The 22,377-nt window shown below is 37.5% G+C and overlaps 2 protein-coding genes across 6 annotated transcripts in view; both read left to right on the forward strand.

The window, feature by feature from the left end:
- The window catches only part of GREB1L (GREB1 like retinoic acid receptor coactivator), a 343,344-nt gene that overhangs the window by 34,376 nt on the left and 286,591 nt on the right, over positions 1-22,377 (forward strand). The gene's annotated exons all lie outside the window — the stretch shown is intronic.
- On the forward strand, positions 8,346-10,320 carry LOC115871657 (phosphatidylinositol N-acetylglucosaminyltransferase subunit P-like). Its single transcript, XM_045296307.1, is given in 3 exon segments — positions 8,346-8,535; positions 8,652-8,857; positions 10,291-10,320. Coding segments are annotated over 3 exon segments (426 nt in total).

Here is a 22,377-nt window from a genome sequence, read left to right on the forward strand (position 1 = left end):
CAGATTTGTAAGGTAGAATTGGGATCATGATAGTTGGGGCGGGGGGCGGGGGGGAGGGAGCATTTAGGAACTAGAGGAAAGTTATATGTTTCATAGTTGTTACATCACACCCTGTCTCCTCCCTGAGACCCTTCTGTAAGGGGATGTCCAGTGGCCTACAAATTGGCTTTGGGTCTCCACTCCACACTCCCTGCCTCATTCACAGTGATAAGATTTTTTTTTTGTTGTTCTGATGATGCCTGATACCTGATCCCTTCGACACCTTGTGATCGCACAGGCTTGTGTGCTTCTTCTATGTGGGCTTTGTTGCTTCTGAGCTAGATGGCCCCTTGTTTACCTTCAAGCCTTTGAGACCCCAGACGCTATATCTTTTGATAGCCGGACACCATCAACTTTCTTCACCACATTTGCTTATGCACCCATTTCTCTTCAGCAATCGTATCAGGGAGGTGAGCACACAATGATATGATTTTTTCTTCATTGATGCCTGATAACTGATCCCTATGACAGCTTGTGATCACGCAGGCTGGTGTACTTCTTCCATAAGGGGTTTGTTGCTTCTGAGCTAGATGGTCGCTTGTTTACCTTCACCACATTTGATTATTCAACTGCTTTGTCTTCAGCAATTTTGTTGGGAAGGTAAGCATCATAGAATGCCAGTTTAATAGAACAAAGTGTTCTTGCATCGAGGGAGTACTTGAGTGGAGGCCCAATGTCCTTCTGCTACCTTAATACTAAACCTATACATATATGCACATAGATCTATTTCCCCATCTTTATATATAAGTATATATAAATATACTTTATATATAAGTATATATAAATATATTTATTTAGACCTCTAGAAATGACCTTTGCCTCCTAGCTCTTCCCTCTAATTCCTTTGGCTTTCGTCTTGTCCCACTATCATGCTCAGTCTTCATTTGGGTTTCAGTAATTACTCTTGGTTACATTACCCTTGATCATGCCCTACCAGGCCTCCTACACCTTCCTCACCTTCCGATTTGGAGCACTTGTGTTCCCTTGTCCCTGGGTTTGTTAATACCACTGCCTTTCCCTCCACCTCCCCTTCTCCCATGTGCCCCCAGAAGTGTCGATCCTGTTGTTTTCTCCTCCAGATAGTTCATCCAGCCTATCTTATTTAGACAAACCTGCGGAGATAATAACATGCACAAAAACAAGACAGAGCAAAACCAAGCAACAATATACAACAAAACAACAACAACCCAATGACAAAAACAAAACAAAGTACAACCAGAAAGCAAAGCTTATAGTTAGTTCAAGGACTGTTCGTTGGCCTTTAGGAGTGTTTTCCAGTCCAGTCTGTTGGGGCACCAAGCCCTGGCCCCAAAGTCCACCTTCAGCATTCCCTGGGGACCTCACCACTCAGTTCCTTTGCTGTTCTGTTGCACCCCCTTACCGGTTTGCCTCAGTGTGGCAGGATCAGATCGGGCACTATTCCTACACTGTTTCCAGTGTTATCCCCTGTATCCATGATGTTATTTTAACCCTGCTTAAAACCCAGAGTTCAAAGTCTGTTGGACAACCTTCATTATTCTTCAGTTGCTCACTAGGAGGCCCTGATTATACAGTACATATACACACATAGGAAGGAAAGACTCCCTCAAAGACAATAGATGATTGCATGTCTTCAAACTGCATGTTTGAAATTTGGAAGAAGTTAAGATAAAAGCTTATCTTTATTAAGCCCTGCGTGCCAAGCTCTATATGAATTGTTTCATTTAATCCTTATCACCATCCTTAGAAGTATCGTATATACTCGAGTATAAACCGACCCAAATATGAGCAGAGGCACCTAATTTGACCACAAAAACTGCATTAAAAATGTGCTGAAAAACTCGGCTTATACATGAGTATATATGGTATATGCTTTTGTTATTTCCACTTTAGTAATAGAAAAAAAAAATGGAAAGAAATTTAGTATCATTTGATTTCACATAAAAAGTATCAGGAAAGGGGCCTGAATCCAGGCAGACCTGACTTCAGATCCTAAATTATTTAGCAATCCATTATACTGATTTAAAGGCAGCACATTAAAAAATAAGAGTTTTTCTGTATTCAATAAATTATGACAAATTTAAGGCTTAGTATTAAAAAACACAAAAAAAGAAAGAAACGTTTAAAAACCAAGCCTGTTGCTGTGTGGCTGATTCCAACTCCTGGCACCCCATATGTGTCAAAGTAGAGCTGTGCTGCTTTGGGCTTTTATTGGCTGACTTTTCCTTTTCATCAGTAGAGTGCCAGGTCTTTGTTCCATGGACTCCAACCTCTAGTCCTTCAGTGAGCAGCTGAGCAGGTTAACTGCTTATGTTATGCAGGAAGTTTGTTAAGTTCATAAATCTTTAGATTTCAGATTTCCTATACTGAGTGCCTAGGACCCCTGGAGGCCTTTATTTTATCATTTTAATGAAGGGATCTAAAATGGTCCAAAGTAGGTCAGGAATGGCCATCTTCTATGTGTGGCATAGAAACCAAGTCTGTTACATTGGATCCTAGTAGGAAACAAACTGCTGTGCCAGTTCAAAGATCGAGGCGGACTTACCACTTTGAATGTGTGTTGCTCTACAGAGTCCCACCAATAACTCGGGCTCCTCCTGCATCAGGCACCTGAAAACTTGCAAGAGGATCTGTGGCTGGACTTTTGGAGCGCAAGCTTATTGGCTCTCATTCGTGAGAACTGGGCTACTCCCGACCATCGCTCACTACTGAGGCATCTGGGATGATGGGGAACAGGATGTTCAAGAGGTGCTCAAGCCCCTTGTCATTGAATTGGTTGATTCTTGACAACCCTTGGTATGGTAGAGGTTTGTATGCTATGTATAGGTGTTTTTCGTGCTGATTTTTATAAACTAGATCACCAGGCCCATTTGGTGGAGTGAAACCACCAAACTTAGTTAGCAGTTGAGTGTGTGAACCATTTGCACCACTCAGAGACTCATTATCTGTTCAGATAAATCAGTGTCTTGACTTGGAGCTATGTACATTGTCACCCCAAAACAAAATTGGGATCCTACTAGCTAAGAGGAAGGGGGCGTGAGTATTAGGAAAGGAACGAAGACCGCCTGCTTTCTTTACAATTCTGACTGCCTGTACTACTCTCATGGTATATGGAATAAGGGTAGCTTACAGCCTCACGGTATATGGAATAAGGGTAACTCACAGCCTTAATTAATTTCGTGCTGACATTAAAATGCAGTGTGATCAGGTGATTCTCCTAGCAGTGGCTCAGGGATCCAGACTCCCTTATCTTGATCTAGTGCCAGCTTCAAATCCTAGTCTCCTGGAGTGGTGGGGTGGGGGGTGGGCAGTGGGTGCTGGGGGTGGGGTGGAGTGGAGCAGATACAAGGAAGGCACACTGCCCTGAACTGTGCTGGCCATCACTTCAGGCACATTCCTTTGTGAGAAGTAGGAAATGCTTAACTGTGTCTCCAGGGAGAGGAAATGAGTTTAGTGAGCCTTTTGCTAGCCTCTACCACACAAAGGTGATTGAAATCTAGTTATCACTAAAGAGAGTCAACAAAATGGATGACAGCCTTCTTTACAAATAACTTCATTGGAAGTTATTAATGAGTGGGTTATTTCTTAAAGCTATGAATTCCTCTTAATAGGCATCTAAAATATAGATAGTACACTGTTGTACAACTGAAAAATATTAACTTGGTAAAAGTTGTTTTACATATATATATATGTATATATAATTTTTTTAAACATTATAAAAACCCAAAAAAGTTTTGAAGCTAAGAGATTGCTACTTGAAAGATATAAGGTGGTAGTCCTTCTGCTTTATGAAAGAGGGTGAGAATAAATCAATTATTGTTCTTATCTAGTTCATGGTAATTCTAGCTTAAAGTTTGCGGACCAGATTTATATTCTTTCATGAAAGCCCACATTTGACTTTTCACTGTCAGTGTAAGAGATTGCTTTAAGAATTTATATATTCTCTAGAAATGGTTCTATTATGTTGATCTCAAATAAAATCATCCTTCAAAGAGGGGGAAAAATATACATGAGTTAGTAAAGTTTCAAGCACAACATTTCCCACAGCCTTCCTTGACTTGGCCCAGAAAGCAGGCAACATGCACTTTTTGTGTCATGTGATCCTTCACTGTCATTATCTGTTGGCCCACGTCTCACTTGACTCGTCTCTCAGACGGCAGAGACCATGTACAATTCATCTAGAAAACACTCATTAATGAATAAATGATTGAATGAATTGGTAAACAGTAGTAAAATTTCAACGTAAGTAAAAGGAGATAAAGCTGGCTTTCAGTTCATTAAAATTTTGATTTAGATAACTTTCTTTAAAAGTATGTTTTTCTCTTCAGAATACATGATGATTTGAACTGGCTGCTCACAAAATTGTCTGGTACAGGTCTGTTTTAAGGAACATGTAGTCATGTCTATTAGCATCAAGTAGTTTAAGAATTATGGAGCAAAGACTTAAGTTGTTTTTATAAATTGATTAAATATGCATTTCAGTTTGAATGGTTTGAATTTCATGTTAATGGAGACTAAGGAAGACATTAATTTGATGGATATTTGTAGTATTTATTATTTTAGTCTTCTAGTTATTGATCAAATCAATAGTTTCTACTCAGAAGACAGTAATAAATACAGAAATAAATCTATAAGTGTACAATTTGGAGAAAGGCTAGGAAGACAAAGCAGGAAGTGCTATTTTATTGGGGATTTAAGAATGTCCTTCAGAATATACTGTATTATGATTTAAGAGGAGAGGCAAACCCTCTCAGAACATTTGAAGGCTCTAAAGGTGGCGAACTAGATATGTGGGAGAAGCCAGAAGTAAGCCAAGTGGACCTGGTTGAAGGAAGAGGAAGAAAGTGAGTTGCTAGATACTAGTCAGGTCTCAAAGGTTTCATAGATCATGTTAAGGCATCGGGGCTCAGCTTTAATCTGTTAATACACATGATTGAAGCAGGGAAGAAAAAAAAGAACTTAACTGTTTCAGATAGCAGTTTATTACCTGAGATTACTTCTCTAAAACATCTCTGGAACAAGATATATAGATACCAAATATACTTATATAAATACAATAAATGGGATTTTAAGCTTTACATAAAACTACATTTATGACAACAATTTTAAAAAATCTGAAACAATTGGTTACATCTGATAAAGGGAAGGAGAGAGAACATGTAGATTGATAGAAATGGGGGTGCCAGATTTAAATGTGTATGGGGAAAGGAGTTAAATCTTAATCTTGCCTTTTTAATCAGAATAATTTCCCAAATAATTAGGTATCAAAGTAATACCATTGTTGTTAGTTGCTGCTGAGTTGGCTCTAACTCTCGGGTGACCCTTTGCTTTTTGCCTGACCTTGTGCCATCATCTTGATTGTTGGTATATTTGCGTCCATTGCTTTGGCCAATCTCTAAATCCATTTTATTGAAGAGTTCCCTGATTTTTGCTGGCCTGTTATTTTACCAAACATGATGTCTTTTCCTAGCAATTGGTCTTTGCTGCTGATGGGTCCAAATAAGTAAACCAGAGTCTCCCTATCCTTGCATCTAAGAAGCATTTCTGGTTGTAATTCTTCTTGGAAGTGTACAGTATGTTTAATATTATTCATCATCACCACAGTTTGAGCACTTTAATTCTTCTCATCCTTTTCCTTTATTCAACTTTCACATGCAGATGAAGCAGTTTAAAAGGTATGGCTTGAGGTATCACTTTACTAAGATGTGCATAGCCTAATCATCTTACCTAAGAAAAGTAGGTGACTCTTTATGTAGTATTGCTGTAAGGAAGGTCATTCTAACCATGACTACAAAGTCACAAGCAGGAGGAAAGATTGATAGATTTGAATACATCGTCCTACATTTATCTAAACTTCTGCATTTTCCCCAAACACTTAAAAAATATAAACCAGAAGAAAATAGTATAGATAATAGACACATGATGACAATTTTTTACATAAATAATTGTTACAGTCAGTAAAAAGTGGACACGTCCCCCCAAAAGAAGATGGTCTAGGACCAAACCCCAAACCAAACTCACCACCATGAAGTCTATTACAACTCATAGCAACACTATAGGACAAAGTAGAATTATCCCCATGGGTTTCCGAGGCTGTGAATCTTCACAGGAGAAGAAAACCTCATCTCTTCCGTGCTGAGCAGCTAGTGGATTTGAACTATCACCCATGTGATTAGTAGCCTACGTAATCCATATTGCCACCAGGGCTTCTATGGTCTAGGGCAGAGGTAGGAAAACTATGCCTCTGGAATACATCAAGGTTTTGTAAATTGAGTTTTATGATGACCTAGACATACTTATTTGCTTATCTCTTGCCCCGATAGCTGACTTTGTACTACAGTGGCACAGCGGAATAGTTGTGATATCAAAATATACGATTTTTACTGAAAAACTTTTCTGATCTATGATATAGTGGACTTTTGGGTAATCTCTTTCCTTTGGGATGACTTTGAATGGCCCTGAAGGTGAAAGGCTAGTTGACCTCTTGAGGTTTCTCATTCATTCCCATCCCATTTTATCTTAAACTCATCTTGGGCCAAGCCATTAAATGTGAGTGCCTGTAGGCGTCTGCTCTCTCATGCATTTCATTCCCAGCAGGGCCGTTCTCTTAGCTACGTCTTTGTGTTGTCCCTTGCACAATAATTTCTCCCGTGGTAAACAAATCTCTAAACCAGAAAAACAGACTCAGTCATGCCATGGAGTCTGTTCAAACTCACAGTAACCTGACAGGACAGAGCAGAACTGCTCCTGTGTGTTGCTGAGGCTGTGACTCTTATTAGGAAGAGTAGAAAGCCTCGTCTTTCTCATGCAGAGAGGCTGGTGGTTTCAAACAGCTGACCTTGTGGTTAACAGCCCTGTCTGTAGCCCACTATACCACTAGGGCTCCTCTAGGAATCTTCAGAGTTTCCAAGAAACATTCTTTTTACTGTTCCCATTATCAATATTTGACTCTATAGTCAGCAGGTTTTCTGTGCTTGCACTGGATTGTTGACTTTTACTAGGGAAATCCATACAACCAAGCAATTGGTGGTACAGCTGCATTCATAGCCTCTCATCTCTGCTCTCATGTCTGTTCTGAAATTCTACATGCTACCTCAAGCAGCTTTCTCTCTAGTTACCTCTGTGCCTGGCCAACCTAAGTTTTTTTTCTCTTGCACCACAGTCTTATTCCATCACTCCTTTCCAGCGCTCTGAAAATGAACTTGCCTTCTACTTCACAGAGAAAGTAGGAGCTATCATGCAGTAAATGCTCTACTTGCCATTTTCTTTTTTTAGATAAAGATCACTTTATTGGGGACTCTTACAGCTCTTATGACAATCCATACATCAGTTGTATCAAGCATATTTGTACATATCTTGCCATCCTTATTTTCTGGACATTTACTTTCTATTAAATCCTTGGCATCAGCTCCTCTTCCCCCCTCCTCCATCCCTCCCACCCTCATGACCCCTTTATAAATTGTTATTTTCATGTCTTACACTGACCACTGTCTCCCTTCCCCCATGTTGTTCGTCCCACTTGGGGTGTGGGGTGTGGGTGTGGTCATGTGTTGATCATCCAATCAGTTCCCCCTTTCTCCCCTCCTTCCCCCACCATTTTCTTACCAACACTCCTGCCCATGACATCTCTGCCCATCCTCACGCTTAACCTCAGGAAGCGAATAGTCCCTGGGTGCTGGAATCCAGTGCCCCCTCTTTCCTGTTTATTTTCAGTGTTCTGCTTCTGCATTATTTTCTGTCCTATAGTTTATAAACTAGTTCAACTCTGTTGTTTTGAGAGAAGGCGAGAAAGAACGAGAAAAAGAAGGAGAACAAAAAGGAAGGAAGGGAGGAGGGAGAGAGAGACAAGAGAAAGAAATCTCTCTGGATTCCATGCTCCTCAGCAGTCCTCCTCACTTCTCCTTTCCTTTCCATCCACCTTTTATTGTTATAAAAATGTAGAGGACACTCTGTTAAAGTTACATTCACCAGGTTATTCAAGCATCACCAATTTCATTGCCAAAATTTCAATCCCCATAAACAAAAACTCAGTGGTGCCTACACAATGATTTTTCCCTTACCTTTCCTTCCTGACTCTGGTTACTAATGTTAAACTCGAAACTCTATACTTTGTCTATGCTAAGCGTTGTGTATTAGTGAAGTGGCTGAATTGGTGGAAGGGACCCAGGTGAGCATAAGGGTGCTAAAGGGCACACCACACTCAGCCTTTGAGTGGAGTGCCTAAGGAGGAATGGAAGCCCCATCAGTGGTCAGGACCCAGGCGTGGGAGGCCTGTACCCATGGAATGAAGGTCCCTTATCCATAGTCGTGTCTAAAGCCACAGGAGAATGGAATATTCAGTGCCATTGCCAGAAAGAGTGATTCGGGGCTTTGTTATTTTCTTAAACTCCTATTTTGGCTCCATACTATATGTTTTATGGGCTTTTATTCTTGAGCCTTGGCTAAACACTCCTTAGGCTTAGCTTCAAAAATATTGAGCAGTCCCTTTACCTCGCTCCTTCTTACTGTACTACCTGCCATCAGGTTGATTCAGATTCAGAATAACCCATTCAGATTCAGAATAATCCCAACCTTGCAGTTGACAATCCAACGCACCTAACCCACAGCACCACGGGACTTCTTCCTTATGGGAATGGGTTATTTATTCTTATTTTGCGTTAACGTGATAAGCACCTCTCAATTCTGTTCCATTCACACAATCACAGTTAACTATGCTAAAAAACAACAAGCCAATGAAATATCAAGAATAAGTTATCTCAGCATTAGAGATACTTGTATTAGCAAAGTAAACCATATGTTCTTTCTGGTAGCCAAAGAACTTTATAACAAAAATTGGAATGTATGTACATGTACTTCTATTTGTTTATGTTTAGGTGTCATCTGTTCTTCAGTATGTACTTCATGCTCTCTCCACTTTCAGCAAGCAAGGGTGTGTCATATGCATATTGCAGGTTGTTGAGTTAATGAGCCTTCTTTCAATCCTGATGCCACACATTTCTTCATATAGTCCAGTTTCTCAGATTATTTGCTCAGCATAGAGAGTGAATAAGTATGGTGGAAAGATACAACTCTGATGCACACTTTTCCTAATTTTACACCACACAAGGTCCCCTTATTCTTGTTGAGCAACTGTCTTCCTGGTTTATATACAGACCCTGCATGAACACAATTAAGTTTTCTGGAATTCTCATTGTTTACAATCTTATCCAAAATTTAAAAAAATCTAAATAGTTGAATGCTCACTAAAACACAGGTAAACATATTTCTAGTATTTTTTGTTATCACCTAGTCTTTCTGATGTTAAAAGTAATATCCAGTGTTCCACGTCCTCTTATGAATCTGGTTTTGAATTTCTGGAAGTTTCCTGTTGATGAAATATTACAAACATTTTTTTGTCTTTAAGAAATTATACATGTAGAGGAGCCCTGGTGGCAGAGCAGTTGCACATTGGGCTGCTAACTGCAAGGTCAGCAGTTCAAAACCACCAGGCAGCTGCATGGGAGAAAGACGGGACTTTCTACTCTTGTAAAGAGTTACAGCAGTGGTTCCCAACCTTCGTAATGCTGCTACCCTTTAATACAGCTCCTCACATTGTGGTGACCCTCCAACCGTAAAATTATAAAAAAAGAAAGAAATTATACTCATGTGTGATACTGGTTTTTATCATTTGATAAATTCTAAATTCTGTTGGATCACCTTTCTTTGGAGTGGGCACAAATATAGATGTCTTTCAGTTGGTTGTCCAGGTAGCTTCCAGATTGCATGGACTACATAAGTGGATGCTTCTGGTGTTGCATCTGCTTGCTGAAACACCTCAGTTGATATTCTGTCAATTCCTGGAGATTTGTTTTTCACCTTTAGTGCAGGTTTGACTTCTTGCAAGTACAGCCAGTTCTTAATCATTCTACCTCCTGAAATAGTTGAACATCGACCAATTATTTTCGGTACAGTAACTGTGTTTCCTTGTACCTTACCCTGATATTTTCTGTATTGTTTGATATTTTACCCGTAGAATTCTTCGGTATTTTAACGTGATACTTGAATTTTTTTCAACTAAAGAAATATGAGTATGTTCTCTCTTGACTCTCTTAACTATAGGCTAGTTAGAGTTAGCACAATTCCTTAGTTTACTCTCCTTTGTCTTCTTGCATCTTCTTTTGATATATTCGGTTAAGCCCTTTTACTTTATCTTCCCGTCACTTTAGCTACACTATATTAAAGAGAAAGGTTCACTGTTTCTTTTTTTTTTTTTTTTTTTTTTTTTGCGGGTAGGTACATCACTTTATTGCACATGCTAGATGATAAGTTTCTTGACACAGGTATAGTTGCCATTTCCCTGCACCATAATATCATAACAATCATATTATACAACCAATATATACACATTCATAGTGTAACTGTGGATTCTGGCTGAGAAGATCTCTATAGGACAGAGTAGAACAGTCCCACAAAGTTCCCAAGGCTGTAAATCTTTATGGCAGCAGACTGAGGAGCAACTGATGGGCTCGAACCATTCACTTTTCTTTTTTTTTTTTTTTTTTAACATTTTATTAGGGGCTCATACAACTGTTATCCCAATCCATACACACATCAATTGTGTAAAGCGCATTTGTACATCGTTTCTCAAAACATTTTCTCTCCATTTAAACCCCCGACATTAGGTCCTCATTTTTCCCCTCCCTCCCCGCTCCCCCCTCCCGCAGGTTCACTGTTTCTTATGATACCTATTTTGATCTTTTTGTTCTTCTTTGTCTTTTAAAAGAGCTTTTACTTTCTTTGATGCCATTCTATAAATTATCTGACTCTTTTGTCATTAGTGTTTAATGCATCAAATTTCTTCTTGAGCTGGTCTCTAAATTTAGTCAGGATTTACTAAAGGCCATATTTTGACTCTCCTGGAATTGTTTTGATATTTTTCTCAGCTTCCATTTGAATTTGTGGGTGAACAATTGATTATCTGTTCCACAGTCAACCCCTGGCCCGATTCTGACTGATATTGATCATTTCCATTATCTCTTTGAATATTTTTAACCTGATTTTGTTCTTTTTCATTTCATCCAGTGAGATCCTTGTATGTAGTTGCCATTTGTGTTGAAAAAGGTATTTGCAGTAAAGTTATTGGCTTTACAAAAGTCTATCATGTGATCTCTAGTATAATTTTTATCACTAAGTTATATTTTTCATCTTCCAATCCTGCATCTTTGTTTCCAACTTAAGCATTCTCATCATCAGTAATTATTAATGTATCTTGATTTCATGGTAGGTTAGTTTCAGACTGCAGTAGTTTGTAGAAATCTGTAAATTCTCTATCTTTGGCATTACTGATGCCAAAGTACATAAATTTGAATAATAGTTGTAATAACTGGTCTTCCTTGTAGGCATGTGAATATACTCTAACAGTTTTGTACATCAGAATAGCTACTGACATGATCTTTTTGATGACGACTATAACACAGTTACTCTTCTTTTTGTCATGCTAGCCTAGTTGACCACATGACTGTCTGGCTCAAAATGGCCAATACTAGTCCATTTCAGCACAGTAACGCCTAGGATATTGATCTTTATGTAACTTCCTGTTACTTTGTGCCATGCCATTCCACACCACACCACACCACACCACACTATAATATTCCATGAATTGTCTGGCTGTCCAATTCAGTGTTGAGCTTTTTGCGGAACAGGATCACTATTTCATCTTGGTTTCTCTAGTGTCTACTGTGTTAACTATATTTAGTAAGCATCTGAGAGAATGCAGTAAGGTGTGTTAGGCTGGGTTGTCTAGTGAAACAAAGCAGTGACTCTCATCTATGTACAAGAAATAACTTACATCAAGAAGGTTCCCTAGGCCAGTCCAATTCAGGTCCAGAGGTTCACAGCCAGAGCCCTCTTCAAATTCATGTAGCTGCAGGCCAATGCTGCAGAAAGACAAGTGGGAAGCAGGGAGATCACAGGCTGGTGCGTGCAGAATTACATGGATGCAAGATTGGTGGAGATATAGCAGGGGAGCCACCTGACATGGAGGTCTGCAGAGTTCAGCAGGACTGAAGAAGGAAGGGCAAGAGAGAGGAAGGAAGCTCCCACTTCCTCTTCTGTAAAAGACCATAGCTCCAGGAAGGCATCATCAGACTCTGACCTGATTGACAGGTTGGACTCCACTCTTACAATTTCATACAAATTCAAGTTGACATAAAATCTAACTACTGCTTTTGGAAAAAAATGAGAGCAAGAAAATGAGAAACTTACTTTGAGTCTAGGATTTCCCAATAGAAATCTTAAAATAATAGGTCACTTGACCTTTGGATTGAACTGAGTCTGGGAAAATGACTGGATGATGAAATGCCAAAAATGTTACCTATTGGTAAAACATGACATAATCATGAAGCCTGTTGAAACGGATTCATTTCTTTCAGATAGCCATATTAAAGCTGTAGGACCCTGATGAGCTGTGATGGCATAGTGGGTTATGAATTGAACTGCCAACAAAAAGGTTAGCAGTACAAGTCCACCAGCCACTCCAAGGGAGAAGGAGGCCTTTTGCTCCTGTAAACTCACAGACACCTCTACACTGTCCTATAAGTTTCAGATGGCTTAATGGCAGTAAGTTTGGATGCCATAGAGCATTTTTTCAAAGCATGAAGTTTAGAAGTAAATGTTAAATATTTGTACGTTTAGTTCTTAGCTCACTTTTGTTTGGTACTTGGTGGCACTGAGAACACTTCGTGTATGAAGTATTTTGGGTGTAACTTGTTCAGGTAGCAAGTGTTCTTAGAACATTTATGTAGGAACATCAATCCTTGAGCAATTCATAGAACAAAGTATAAAAATAAGCAAAGAAAAAGAACACCACCCGTTGCATTGTATTATAAGGTGGAAAAGGTATGACTTCAGGACAGATTTCAATTAATAAAGTGACCATCAGAAACCTTGAAGAAAATACATGCGCGCTGAACTCATTCTAGCTTTTCTTGATGGCAGTATTTCAAAGACAATTAAAGCTTTGGAAATTTGAAACTGATGAACATTAGAATAGTTTCTGTACAACTAGAAGCATGCTATATATATATAAAACTTCTAGTTGACTGGTATATGAATTTAATTCCATAAAGTTGCTCAAAAATTTCCCACTAACCAGCCCCAAATAAATAAGTACATATGAATTTAAAACTCCACAATTATATTTCATATTTTGTAAACTTCTTTGTTCACTTAAAATGAATACCTTTTATGTCATCAAGTTTAAATCTATAAGATTATGAATGTTTATAATTAATACATTGTATTTTCCCTGATTCATTTCTCCCTCATATTGCAAAGTATCATTTAAAATTGTACTGTCAATATATTTTGGTGTACTGCCTTCTATTCTTATCCCAACACTTGCATATTGAAACATAGTTGTAATTATTTATTACTTTTTAGCATCGTAGATATCAAGCAGCCTCCAAATAATTTTCCATATGCTTATATAAATATGGTAACGGTTATTTATTATTTTATTCTCTATGTGTAATGCATTAATTACCTATTTCCCTATATTTGACCGTTTAGATGATTTAGAATTTTCTACTGTTAAAAAATTGATGTAATGTTTAACGTTATGCATTTTGCTTTTTGTGTGTTTGTGGTGGGGGAGGTCTGACTTACATAGGATAAATTTTAGAAAGTCTCCATGTCTTTTAAAAAATCAAGTAGTTTATTTTTAACAGTTTCTTCAACATACAAGTCATGTATCATAATTTCAGTAGTTCACTTAGGGTTGTGCAACTATCACCACAATCAATTCTAGGACATTTCTTTTTCCTTGTGTTTACTGCTAGCTCCCCATTTCTTGCCCACCGCTCTGCCATGCCCCTTTGAAACTAGTATTCCAGTTTTTGTCTCTAGAGATTTATGAAACAGAGAAATACCTCAATTGAAAAACAAAACAAAATATTGAAAACTGGAACAAACTATATATTGGATCAAGAGGGAGATCACATGTCAAGATGTCACATTTTGACCTAACTACAACTGCAGTAACATCCTACAATGTACTCTGTCTGATAACAAGGCCTTTCCTATTGCTAGTCCAAAGTCAAAGGGAATTCATCAGAGGCTTAGACCACACAGGGAACCCTGCAACACTGTTATCCATAGCCTTCTGCAAACTGGGTGTTCAGAATTTAACCTCTAATACCATTTCCTCCTCCCATTCTGGATATTACTTACAATTCTTGGAAAGCATAGGCTGATGTGCTTATTCCATGTGGACTTAGCTGATGCGTCATTCAGATGGCTGCTGTTTTAAGACAAGCCTTTAAGACCTATTCTTTCTGCTAGCTGGCCACCATCTGGTTTCTTCACCACCCTTTGCTGTAGTACCCATATCTCAGAGTCTCCCACATCTTTTGAACTTAAACACAAACAACTTCAGAACAAAACAAATTGCTTTCATATAATTCCCTTTTAATATATTTCAGAAGCTTCCGCATAAGGAAATTCTATCATTTTTATGTGACTACTTTTTTGTTTTTAACCTTTTTAAATTGTGAATTAGGTGGGGGATATATTTCAGATAGTCAGTTTAGTATTTAGCAGTTTATACTACTTATCAAGTCCCCAAATGATGGTATTTCTTTTTTAGTTTTCCTACAATGTTTGCTGATAGTTCTGATAGTTTGTTGGAATATACATTTCATCTGCTGTATTGATTTGAGAATGTGAAGACGGACAGGAATTTTATGAAAAGATAGCTGAAAGCCAGCTGCACCCTCACAGTGCTTTAATTCAAAATTCCCAGACAGGGACACAGCACCCATTTTAGTTTTGGCAACCTCATATTTCTACTACCTAGACACTTGAAATAACTATTTGCATTGAGATATATCATCACTGTGCTTTTCTGGGTACATGCTGAGTAGCTTTCTTTTAAGCCAAAAATGTGAACTTAAAAAAAAAAAAGCATTAGTATATCACTTCTTGATTGAATCGGAAAATACTCTGGAGGAAGATCCTGGAGTTCTTAGCATCCCCGAAATGTACTTCATCCTTTATATAAGCCAGCACATGGGTCACTGGAGTCAACCAGCCGGAGGGTTTTATTTTTCTGAAATGACCAGCCACCTGAAGCTTATTATTAACTGTCTTTAGAATGTGAACATCGTGCTGTGTAAGGACTAGTTAGATGATGGGACCTCAAGAGGTCTACAATCCAGTTTGTTCTAAAGATCTACTTGTGCTGCCCCTTCCCTGTACTCTCGTCGGTGCTATAATCTGGGCATGAAAATTGTGGTGGCCTTGTCACTAATATTTTAAAAGATCACTTTTAAAGGTTGTACAGTTTTAAAAGTGAGCTCCCTTCTTGACAAACACTCCTCCTTCTCTTCCTTCTCTAGTCCCTGGGCCAGCAGAAACTCAAAAGGAGGGGCAGGAAGCACTCCATTTCACATGCTGTACAACTCACCTATTTAAAGTAGATCCATACAATCATCTAGTTTTTAGTTTATTCAAGGAGCTGTGCCACCATCACCACAGTCATTTTGGGAACATATCCATCACTCCAAGAAAGAAATATATGGTACCCATTAGCAGTTACTTCCAGTACTCTCCCAAATCCCCCAGAACCATCATTCTACTTTGTTTCTATAGATTTACCTATAATGGACATTTTATATAAATAAAATCATACAGTATATGGTCTTGTTTCTGGCTTCTTTTGCTTAGCAAAGTATTTCAGAGTTCATCCAAGTCATAGCATGTGTAAGTACTTCATGTTGGTAAATCATGTTTGATTGTATAAATTTAATATATTTTGTTTTTCCACTCATCAGTTGATAGATGTTGGGTGTGGGGGCGAGTTCTACTTTTTAGCTGTTATTAATAATGCTGTTGCAAACAGTTGTGTACAAATTTTTGTGTGATTATAAAAATCTCTTATGTAGCATTGGAATTATTGGGCTGGATGGTAATCCTATGTTTAATATTTTGAAAAAGCACGTTTGAGGGTTGATACTGTTTCATGTCCCCAACACTTGTTATTGTCTGCCTCTTTTATTTTAGCTATGCCAGTGGATGTGAAGTGGCAATCTCATTATGGTTTTGATTTGCATTTCCTGGATAGTTAATGACGCTGAGCATATTTTGATTGTCCGTTTGAGTATCTTCTTTAGAGAAATGTCTATTTTGAACCTATGCCAATTTTAATTATTTGTCTTTTTATTATTACGTTAAAAGTTCTTTATATATTGAAAATACAAGTCCTTTGTCACCTATGTAATTTACTAATGTTTTTTCCCCACTCCGTGATTTTTCATTATTTTATGGGTATTTTATTTTGTTGTAGAAAAAAATTACAAAGCAAATTAACAATTTTTAACAACACATGTGTTCTGTCATTTTTGTAGCTGTGCAATCTCTCATTAGTTTCCTATGTGCATCATGTGTGTTACATGCAAGTTTCTTTTTTTAAATGGTTTTATTGAGCTATAATTAGCATATACAATTCAATAAATTTTTACAATGTAAGCATGTTATATGAAAAAATACAGTAGATTTCCAACAGTGCAAACACAAATTGTTCTCTGACATTGGTTACCTTCCCTGTAACGTGTCAGCTCTTTTACCAGTTCCACCTGCCTGCCTTATGTCCATCTCTCTGGTTTTCCCTGCCCCTCCTTCCTTTCTCATCTTCACTGTTTGATCTCAAGTAGTTGATTCATTCCTAAAAGAAGTATATTCCTCACAGGTCTTAATAGACCAATCTACGATTTGGCTGAAAGGTGACTTCTGAGAGTGACTTCAATTCCAGGTTAAAAATTTAGAAAGATTTCGAGTTTCCTCCATTCTAGTCTTTTTATGAATTTGAGTTTTCCACATGTTCCTGGGATCGTCTATTTTGTGCTGATCAGAGTGTTTGGTACTGTTAGCCAGACACCATCTACAGTAGTCTGGTTTCACACTCTTAAGAGGCTGTGTTTCATGTGAGCCATTAGTCCTATGGATTAATTTCTTCCTTGATTATCTTCACTTCCCTTTGCATCAGATGGGAAGAGACTAATAGTCGTACCTTAAATAGCCACTCACAAGCTTTTAAGACTACAAATAATAATCACCCAATTAGGATGTAGAACATTATCTTTATGAACTAAGTTATGCCAATAACCTAGTTGTCCCATGAGACTGTGGTCTTGAGTTTTCAGACCAATAAATCAATCCCATGAGGTGTTCGGGTATGTTTAGAAGGTGCCCATAGGTTTCCCTTATGTGTTTTATTGTACACACTGAATATATATGCAGTAGCTGTAAACATGTATGTACATATGCCCACAACTATGTTATGTGGGTAGATGCATATATTTCCATATGCCTTCTCACACTCATATAACATGTATGGACCTATCAACCTATGCTTGTTATTACTATCTTTGCAAAATTATATATGTGGTAGCATTTACCCTAGTTGTCTCTATTTGTACACCTCGCAGTGTCTTCATTTACCTTGGCAAAATCATGCTTGCTTCTCCCATATTGTATATGTCCTTTCCCATCACCTGAATTAACATATGTTTACTATCTAGTAAATAATTCTTCCTCCCTCCCCTTATCATCGAGGAGTATTACTTTCTGTGTGCATACTTATTCTTGACTTTTGATAAAAATAGTATCGTGCAATCTTTGGCCTTTTGTGTGGACTTACCTCATTTAGCATAATGTCCTCCGGATTCATGCTATGTTTTGCAGACACATCAACATTATTCTTTATCATTGTATAATATTCCATCCATCTGTTGATGGGCACTTTGGGCATTTTTGCTATTGTGAATAAAGTTGTAGTGTACATGGGTGTACATATAATAAGCCTATTCATGTTCCTTATCTTTAGGATATGTGAAGTAAAGTATTACTATAAAATCATAGAAACCTTTATTAAACAAAAGTATTGAAATGTGAAGCTATTGTTACTCAACATATCCTCCTTCAAGGTCTATCCACTACTATCCATCTCTCTAACCCTTCCCCCAAAGAATTTTGTGCCCATTGGTTTACATCAAAACAAAACAACCGTATTGGCACCCTCAAGGGAATAAAATTCTGTTATTTCTCAAAGTTCTTTAGGTTTGGGGAACAAGTGAAGAGGCAAGATCAGGGATGCAGGATCGATAGACTAAATCTTCCTAACAAAATTCCTGCAGAACAGCTTTTGCTACCCTCACAGAATGAGCCTGGTGTATTGTCAGAGTGGAAGAAAATTCCTCAGCGCAACTTTCAGGGTCTTTTTCTTGACTTTTCTTAAAACATTAGTAATCTAGCCAGTACTTGTCCTGTGTCTTTTAAGAAAATCTGTCAAGATTACTTCTTTGAAATCTCCAAAGCTGACCTCTCTGCCTTAGATTAAATTGGCACACAAGGCACCCTTGGAAGCTGCTATATTGATAGAACTCATTTTGTTATAGGCACACTAACAACACTAGGACAAATGTATTATAGAGAATTTGCAGCAATTCATTGCCCACAGAAACATGTTTAAACACATTTTGTTTGGAATGAATTTATGTATGAATGAATTGGAAGTCTACTAGCAATACTTTGCTTGTCCTCATATACCTCGGAGTAAAATTACTGGATTTTAAGTATTTCTATTTCTAACTTCCTCCTCCCCACAATATTGTTTTCAGCATTTTACAATCACGCCAGCAGTGTATAAGAATTTCCATCTTCTCATAACCTATCACTTTCATTTTCTGGCTATTTTTTTTCTCAGTGTCATGTTTGCAGGGGTGATATGCTAACCCACTGTAGTTTTGATTTGCTTCTCTCTAGTGGCTAATGTATGTTGAGCAAATAATCCGAGAAGCTGGACTATATGAAGAAGATTGTGGCATTAGGAAGGTAAATTAGCATCCTGTGATATGCCAATGACACATCTTGCTTGCTGAAAGTTAGGAGTACATGAAGCACCTGTCGATGAAGATCAAGGATAGCAGCCTTCAGTATGGGTTACAACTCAATGCAAACAAAGCCAAAACCCTCACAACTGGACCAATAGGTAACATTATGATACACAGAAAAGATCAAAACTGTCAAGGATTTCATCTTGCTGTGATCCACAATCAATGTTTCTGGAAGCAGTAGTCAGGAGATTAAACAACACATTGTATTGGGTACATCTGCTGCACATGGTCTCTTTAAAGTGTTAAAAAGCAAGGATGTTACTTTGAGGAATAAGGTGCACCCGACCCAAGCCAGAGTAGTTTCACTTGTCTCATATGCATGTGGAAGTTGGACAATGAATGATGAAGACTGAAGAAAAACTGATGTCTTTGAATCATGGTGTCAGCCAAGAATTTAGAAGGTACAGTGGAAAGTACAATGCCAAAAGAACAAACATCTTGGAAGAAGTATAGTCAGAATGCACCTTAGAGGCAAGGATGCCGAGACTTCCATCTGTGTGCTTTGGACACCATTATCAGGAGAGACTGGTTCCTAGAGAAGAACATCATGCTTGGTAAAGTGGATGGGGCAGCAGAAGGCCCTTGAGTAGATGAATTGGCACTGGCTACAATGGGTTCAAATATAAGAACTGCTGTGAGAATGGTGCAGGGCCGAGCAGTGTTTTGTACTGTTGTACATAGGGTCACTGAGTCAGAACTGATTTGATGTCACGTAAACACAGTGCTAGTGATCATGTGTTTGTTAGCTACTTGAGATTTTTTAATTGCATTGCTTCTCCTTTGTTGTTGAGATGAAGTTTTCTCTAAATTTTAGACTAGATCCTTTTCAGATAAGTTGTTACTAAAATATTTTTCATGGCCTTTTATGTTCTCTTTTTACTATTCTTATAAAGTCTTTTGATGAACATTTTTCTGCAAATGAATATCCAGTTTTACTACCACTATTTGTAAAAGAAACTCTCTCTTCTCCATTGAATGGACTTTAACTCTTAGTCAACCATCAGCATTTGCTTCTAGGTTATCAGTTCTCTTCCATTGGTCTGTGTGTCTGTCATGCAAGTACGAGGCTGTTTTGACTGCCGTGGCTGTATAGTAATTTCTAAGATTGATAAGTATGAGGCCTCCTAATTTCTTTTCCTTCAATAATGTTTTACTTACTGGGACCTCTTTTCCATATTAAGTTGGGAATTAGTTTTCACATTTCATTAAGAAATGTTATAATTTGGATCAAGATTATATTTATAAAGTGCTTTGGAAAGTTTTGACATTTGTTCAAGGTTAAGTCAACCAATGAACATAGACTGTTTTTCCATTTATGTAGATTTCTTGTAGTTATGTTTTATAATTTTCCTTGTATAAGTTTTTTTTTTTTACAGCCTGGTTAGATTTGTACCTAGGTAGTTTATTCTTTTGGAGGCTATGGTAAATGGTATTTTTTTTTCCTTTTTGAGCTCTCTTTGTCAGTATAAAGTAGTGTTATTCAAAGTGGGCAGTACCACCTCCTGGAGGGCACTGGATCTAGGGGTGCTGCAAGCAGTTATCAACATTTTAACCTGGATTATAGACTGTAGAACAAACGTTTTTAATTACCAGTAGGACACTTAGTAATTTGTATTTTGGAAAGGGGTGGTAGGTCAAATATGTTTAAGAATGGAGAGTGTAGAGGAATCCAACTAATTTTTGTATGTTGTTCTTAAACCCTGCCATTTTGCAGAACCCTACTATTAGTTCCAGTAACCTTATTGTGCAATCTCTTGAACTTTCTATGTATAGGATCATGTCACCTGAGGATATGGATACAAGTCACTTTACTTCTTCCTTACTAATTTAAATACCCTGTATTTCCCCTTCTTGCATTGTTGTCCTAGTTAAGATTTCCAATGCACTGTTAATAAGAGTGATGGTAAAGCGTATCTTTGTCTCATTTCGTTCTCCAAAGGGCACTCTCATTCATTCTCCATGTAGAATACTGTTGCCCATTGGATTTTTATATGTGCTCTTAATTATGTTGAGGAATTTCCTTTCTATTCCTATTTTGCTGGAATAGAATCTAATCAAGAAAGCGTTTTTAACTTCATCAGATACCTTTTCTATATCAATTGAGATGATCATATGATCCTTTTCCTTTGTTTTATTTGTGTTGAATTAAATTGGTAAATTTTCTAATGTTAAACCATCTTTACATCCCTGGGTCTAAATCCCCCCCTAATCATAATATGTCATTTTTTGGTACATGGTTAGATAGAACTTTGTGTAGAATTTTTTTTTATGAAGGATTTTTGCCTACAATTTTATTTTTTAGCAATGTTCTTGCCTGACTTTGGTATCCATGTTTTGCCGCCTTCATAGAATAGGTAGTACTTCTGCCTTTTTATGTGTACTAGATTATTTGAGTATATACTCGAGTATAAGCTGACCTGAATATCAGCTGAAGGAACTAATTTTACCACAAAAACTGCATTAAAAATGTGCTGAACAAGGGGAGCAGAGCACGGATGTCCTGAAGGAATACCAAAAATAGACTTTGGGGCCAGGGCGTGGCACCCCATCAGACTCAACCAGAAAACACTCCTAAAAGTCAACAAACAGATCTTGAGCTATTAAAAAGTTTTTTTAATTTCCTGAAAAATTTGGCTATACTTGAGTATATATGGTATACAGTGATTACATCAACTTTTTCTGAATGTGTGGTTGATCTGAATGTGGTTTTTCTGAATGTATAAAGCAGTCTGAATTAGGGCTCTGTCATGGTTGAGAGCTACTGTTTTTTGTTTTTTGCTACTGTTTGTTTTTAATAACTTTTCCAATTTCTTCTTTTGTCATGGATCTATTTCAGTTTTCCACTTGTATTAGTTTAGATAGGTAGTGAGTTGCTACAAATTTGTTAATTTCTTCTATGTTTTCAAATTTGTTTTTCATAGTATTTCACTATAATCCTCTTTATTTCTGCTAGTTCTGTCATAAGGTCACCCATTTCATTTTTTTCTGGCTATTTGCATCTTCTCATTTTTGCCCTTTGTCATTTTGGCCAGTGGTTTCTCAATTTTATGGATCTTCTCAAAGGATCAATTTTTAGTTTTGTTGATTCTGCTATTGATCTTTATTTCATTTACTTCTGCTCAGATTTTTTTTTCTATATTTTCTGGTGAGTGCGTACATACTTTGTTCTTCCTTGTTTATTTGTCCAAATTTTTAGGTTAAGCTGTTGCTTTTGAACATTGCTCCTTTTTTGATGTGTGCATTTATTATAAATTTTTCTCCGAGCACTGCTTTTGCTGTGTCCTGGAGGTTTGGGTATGTCGTGTCTTCATTCTAATTTGATTCTAAGAATTTTTAAATTTCATATTTAATTTCTTCAATGGCCTTATTCTTTTAAAGAAGATGTTAATTCAATTTCTATGTATTTAATTTTTCCACCTTGCTCTTTCTG

Source organism: Echinops telfairi, unplaced genomic scaffold (assembly GCF_000313985.2).
Source record: "Echinops telfairi isolate 266 unplaced genomic scaffold, ASM31398v2 ScPeMD7_7400;HRSCAF=8409, whole genome shotgun sequence".
Classification (NCBI taxonomy): Eukaryota; Metazoa; Chordata; class Mammalia; order Afrosoricida; family Tenrecidae; genus Echinops; species Echinops telfairi.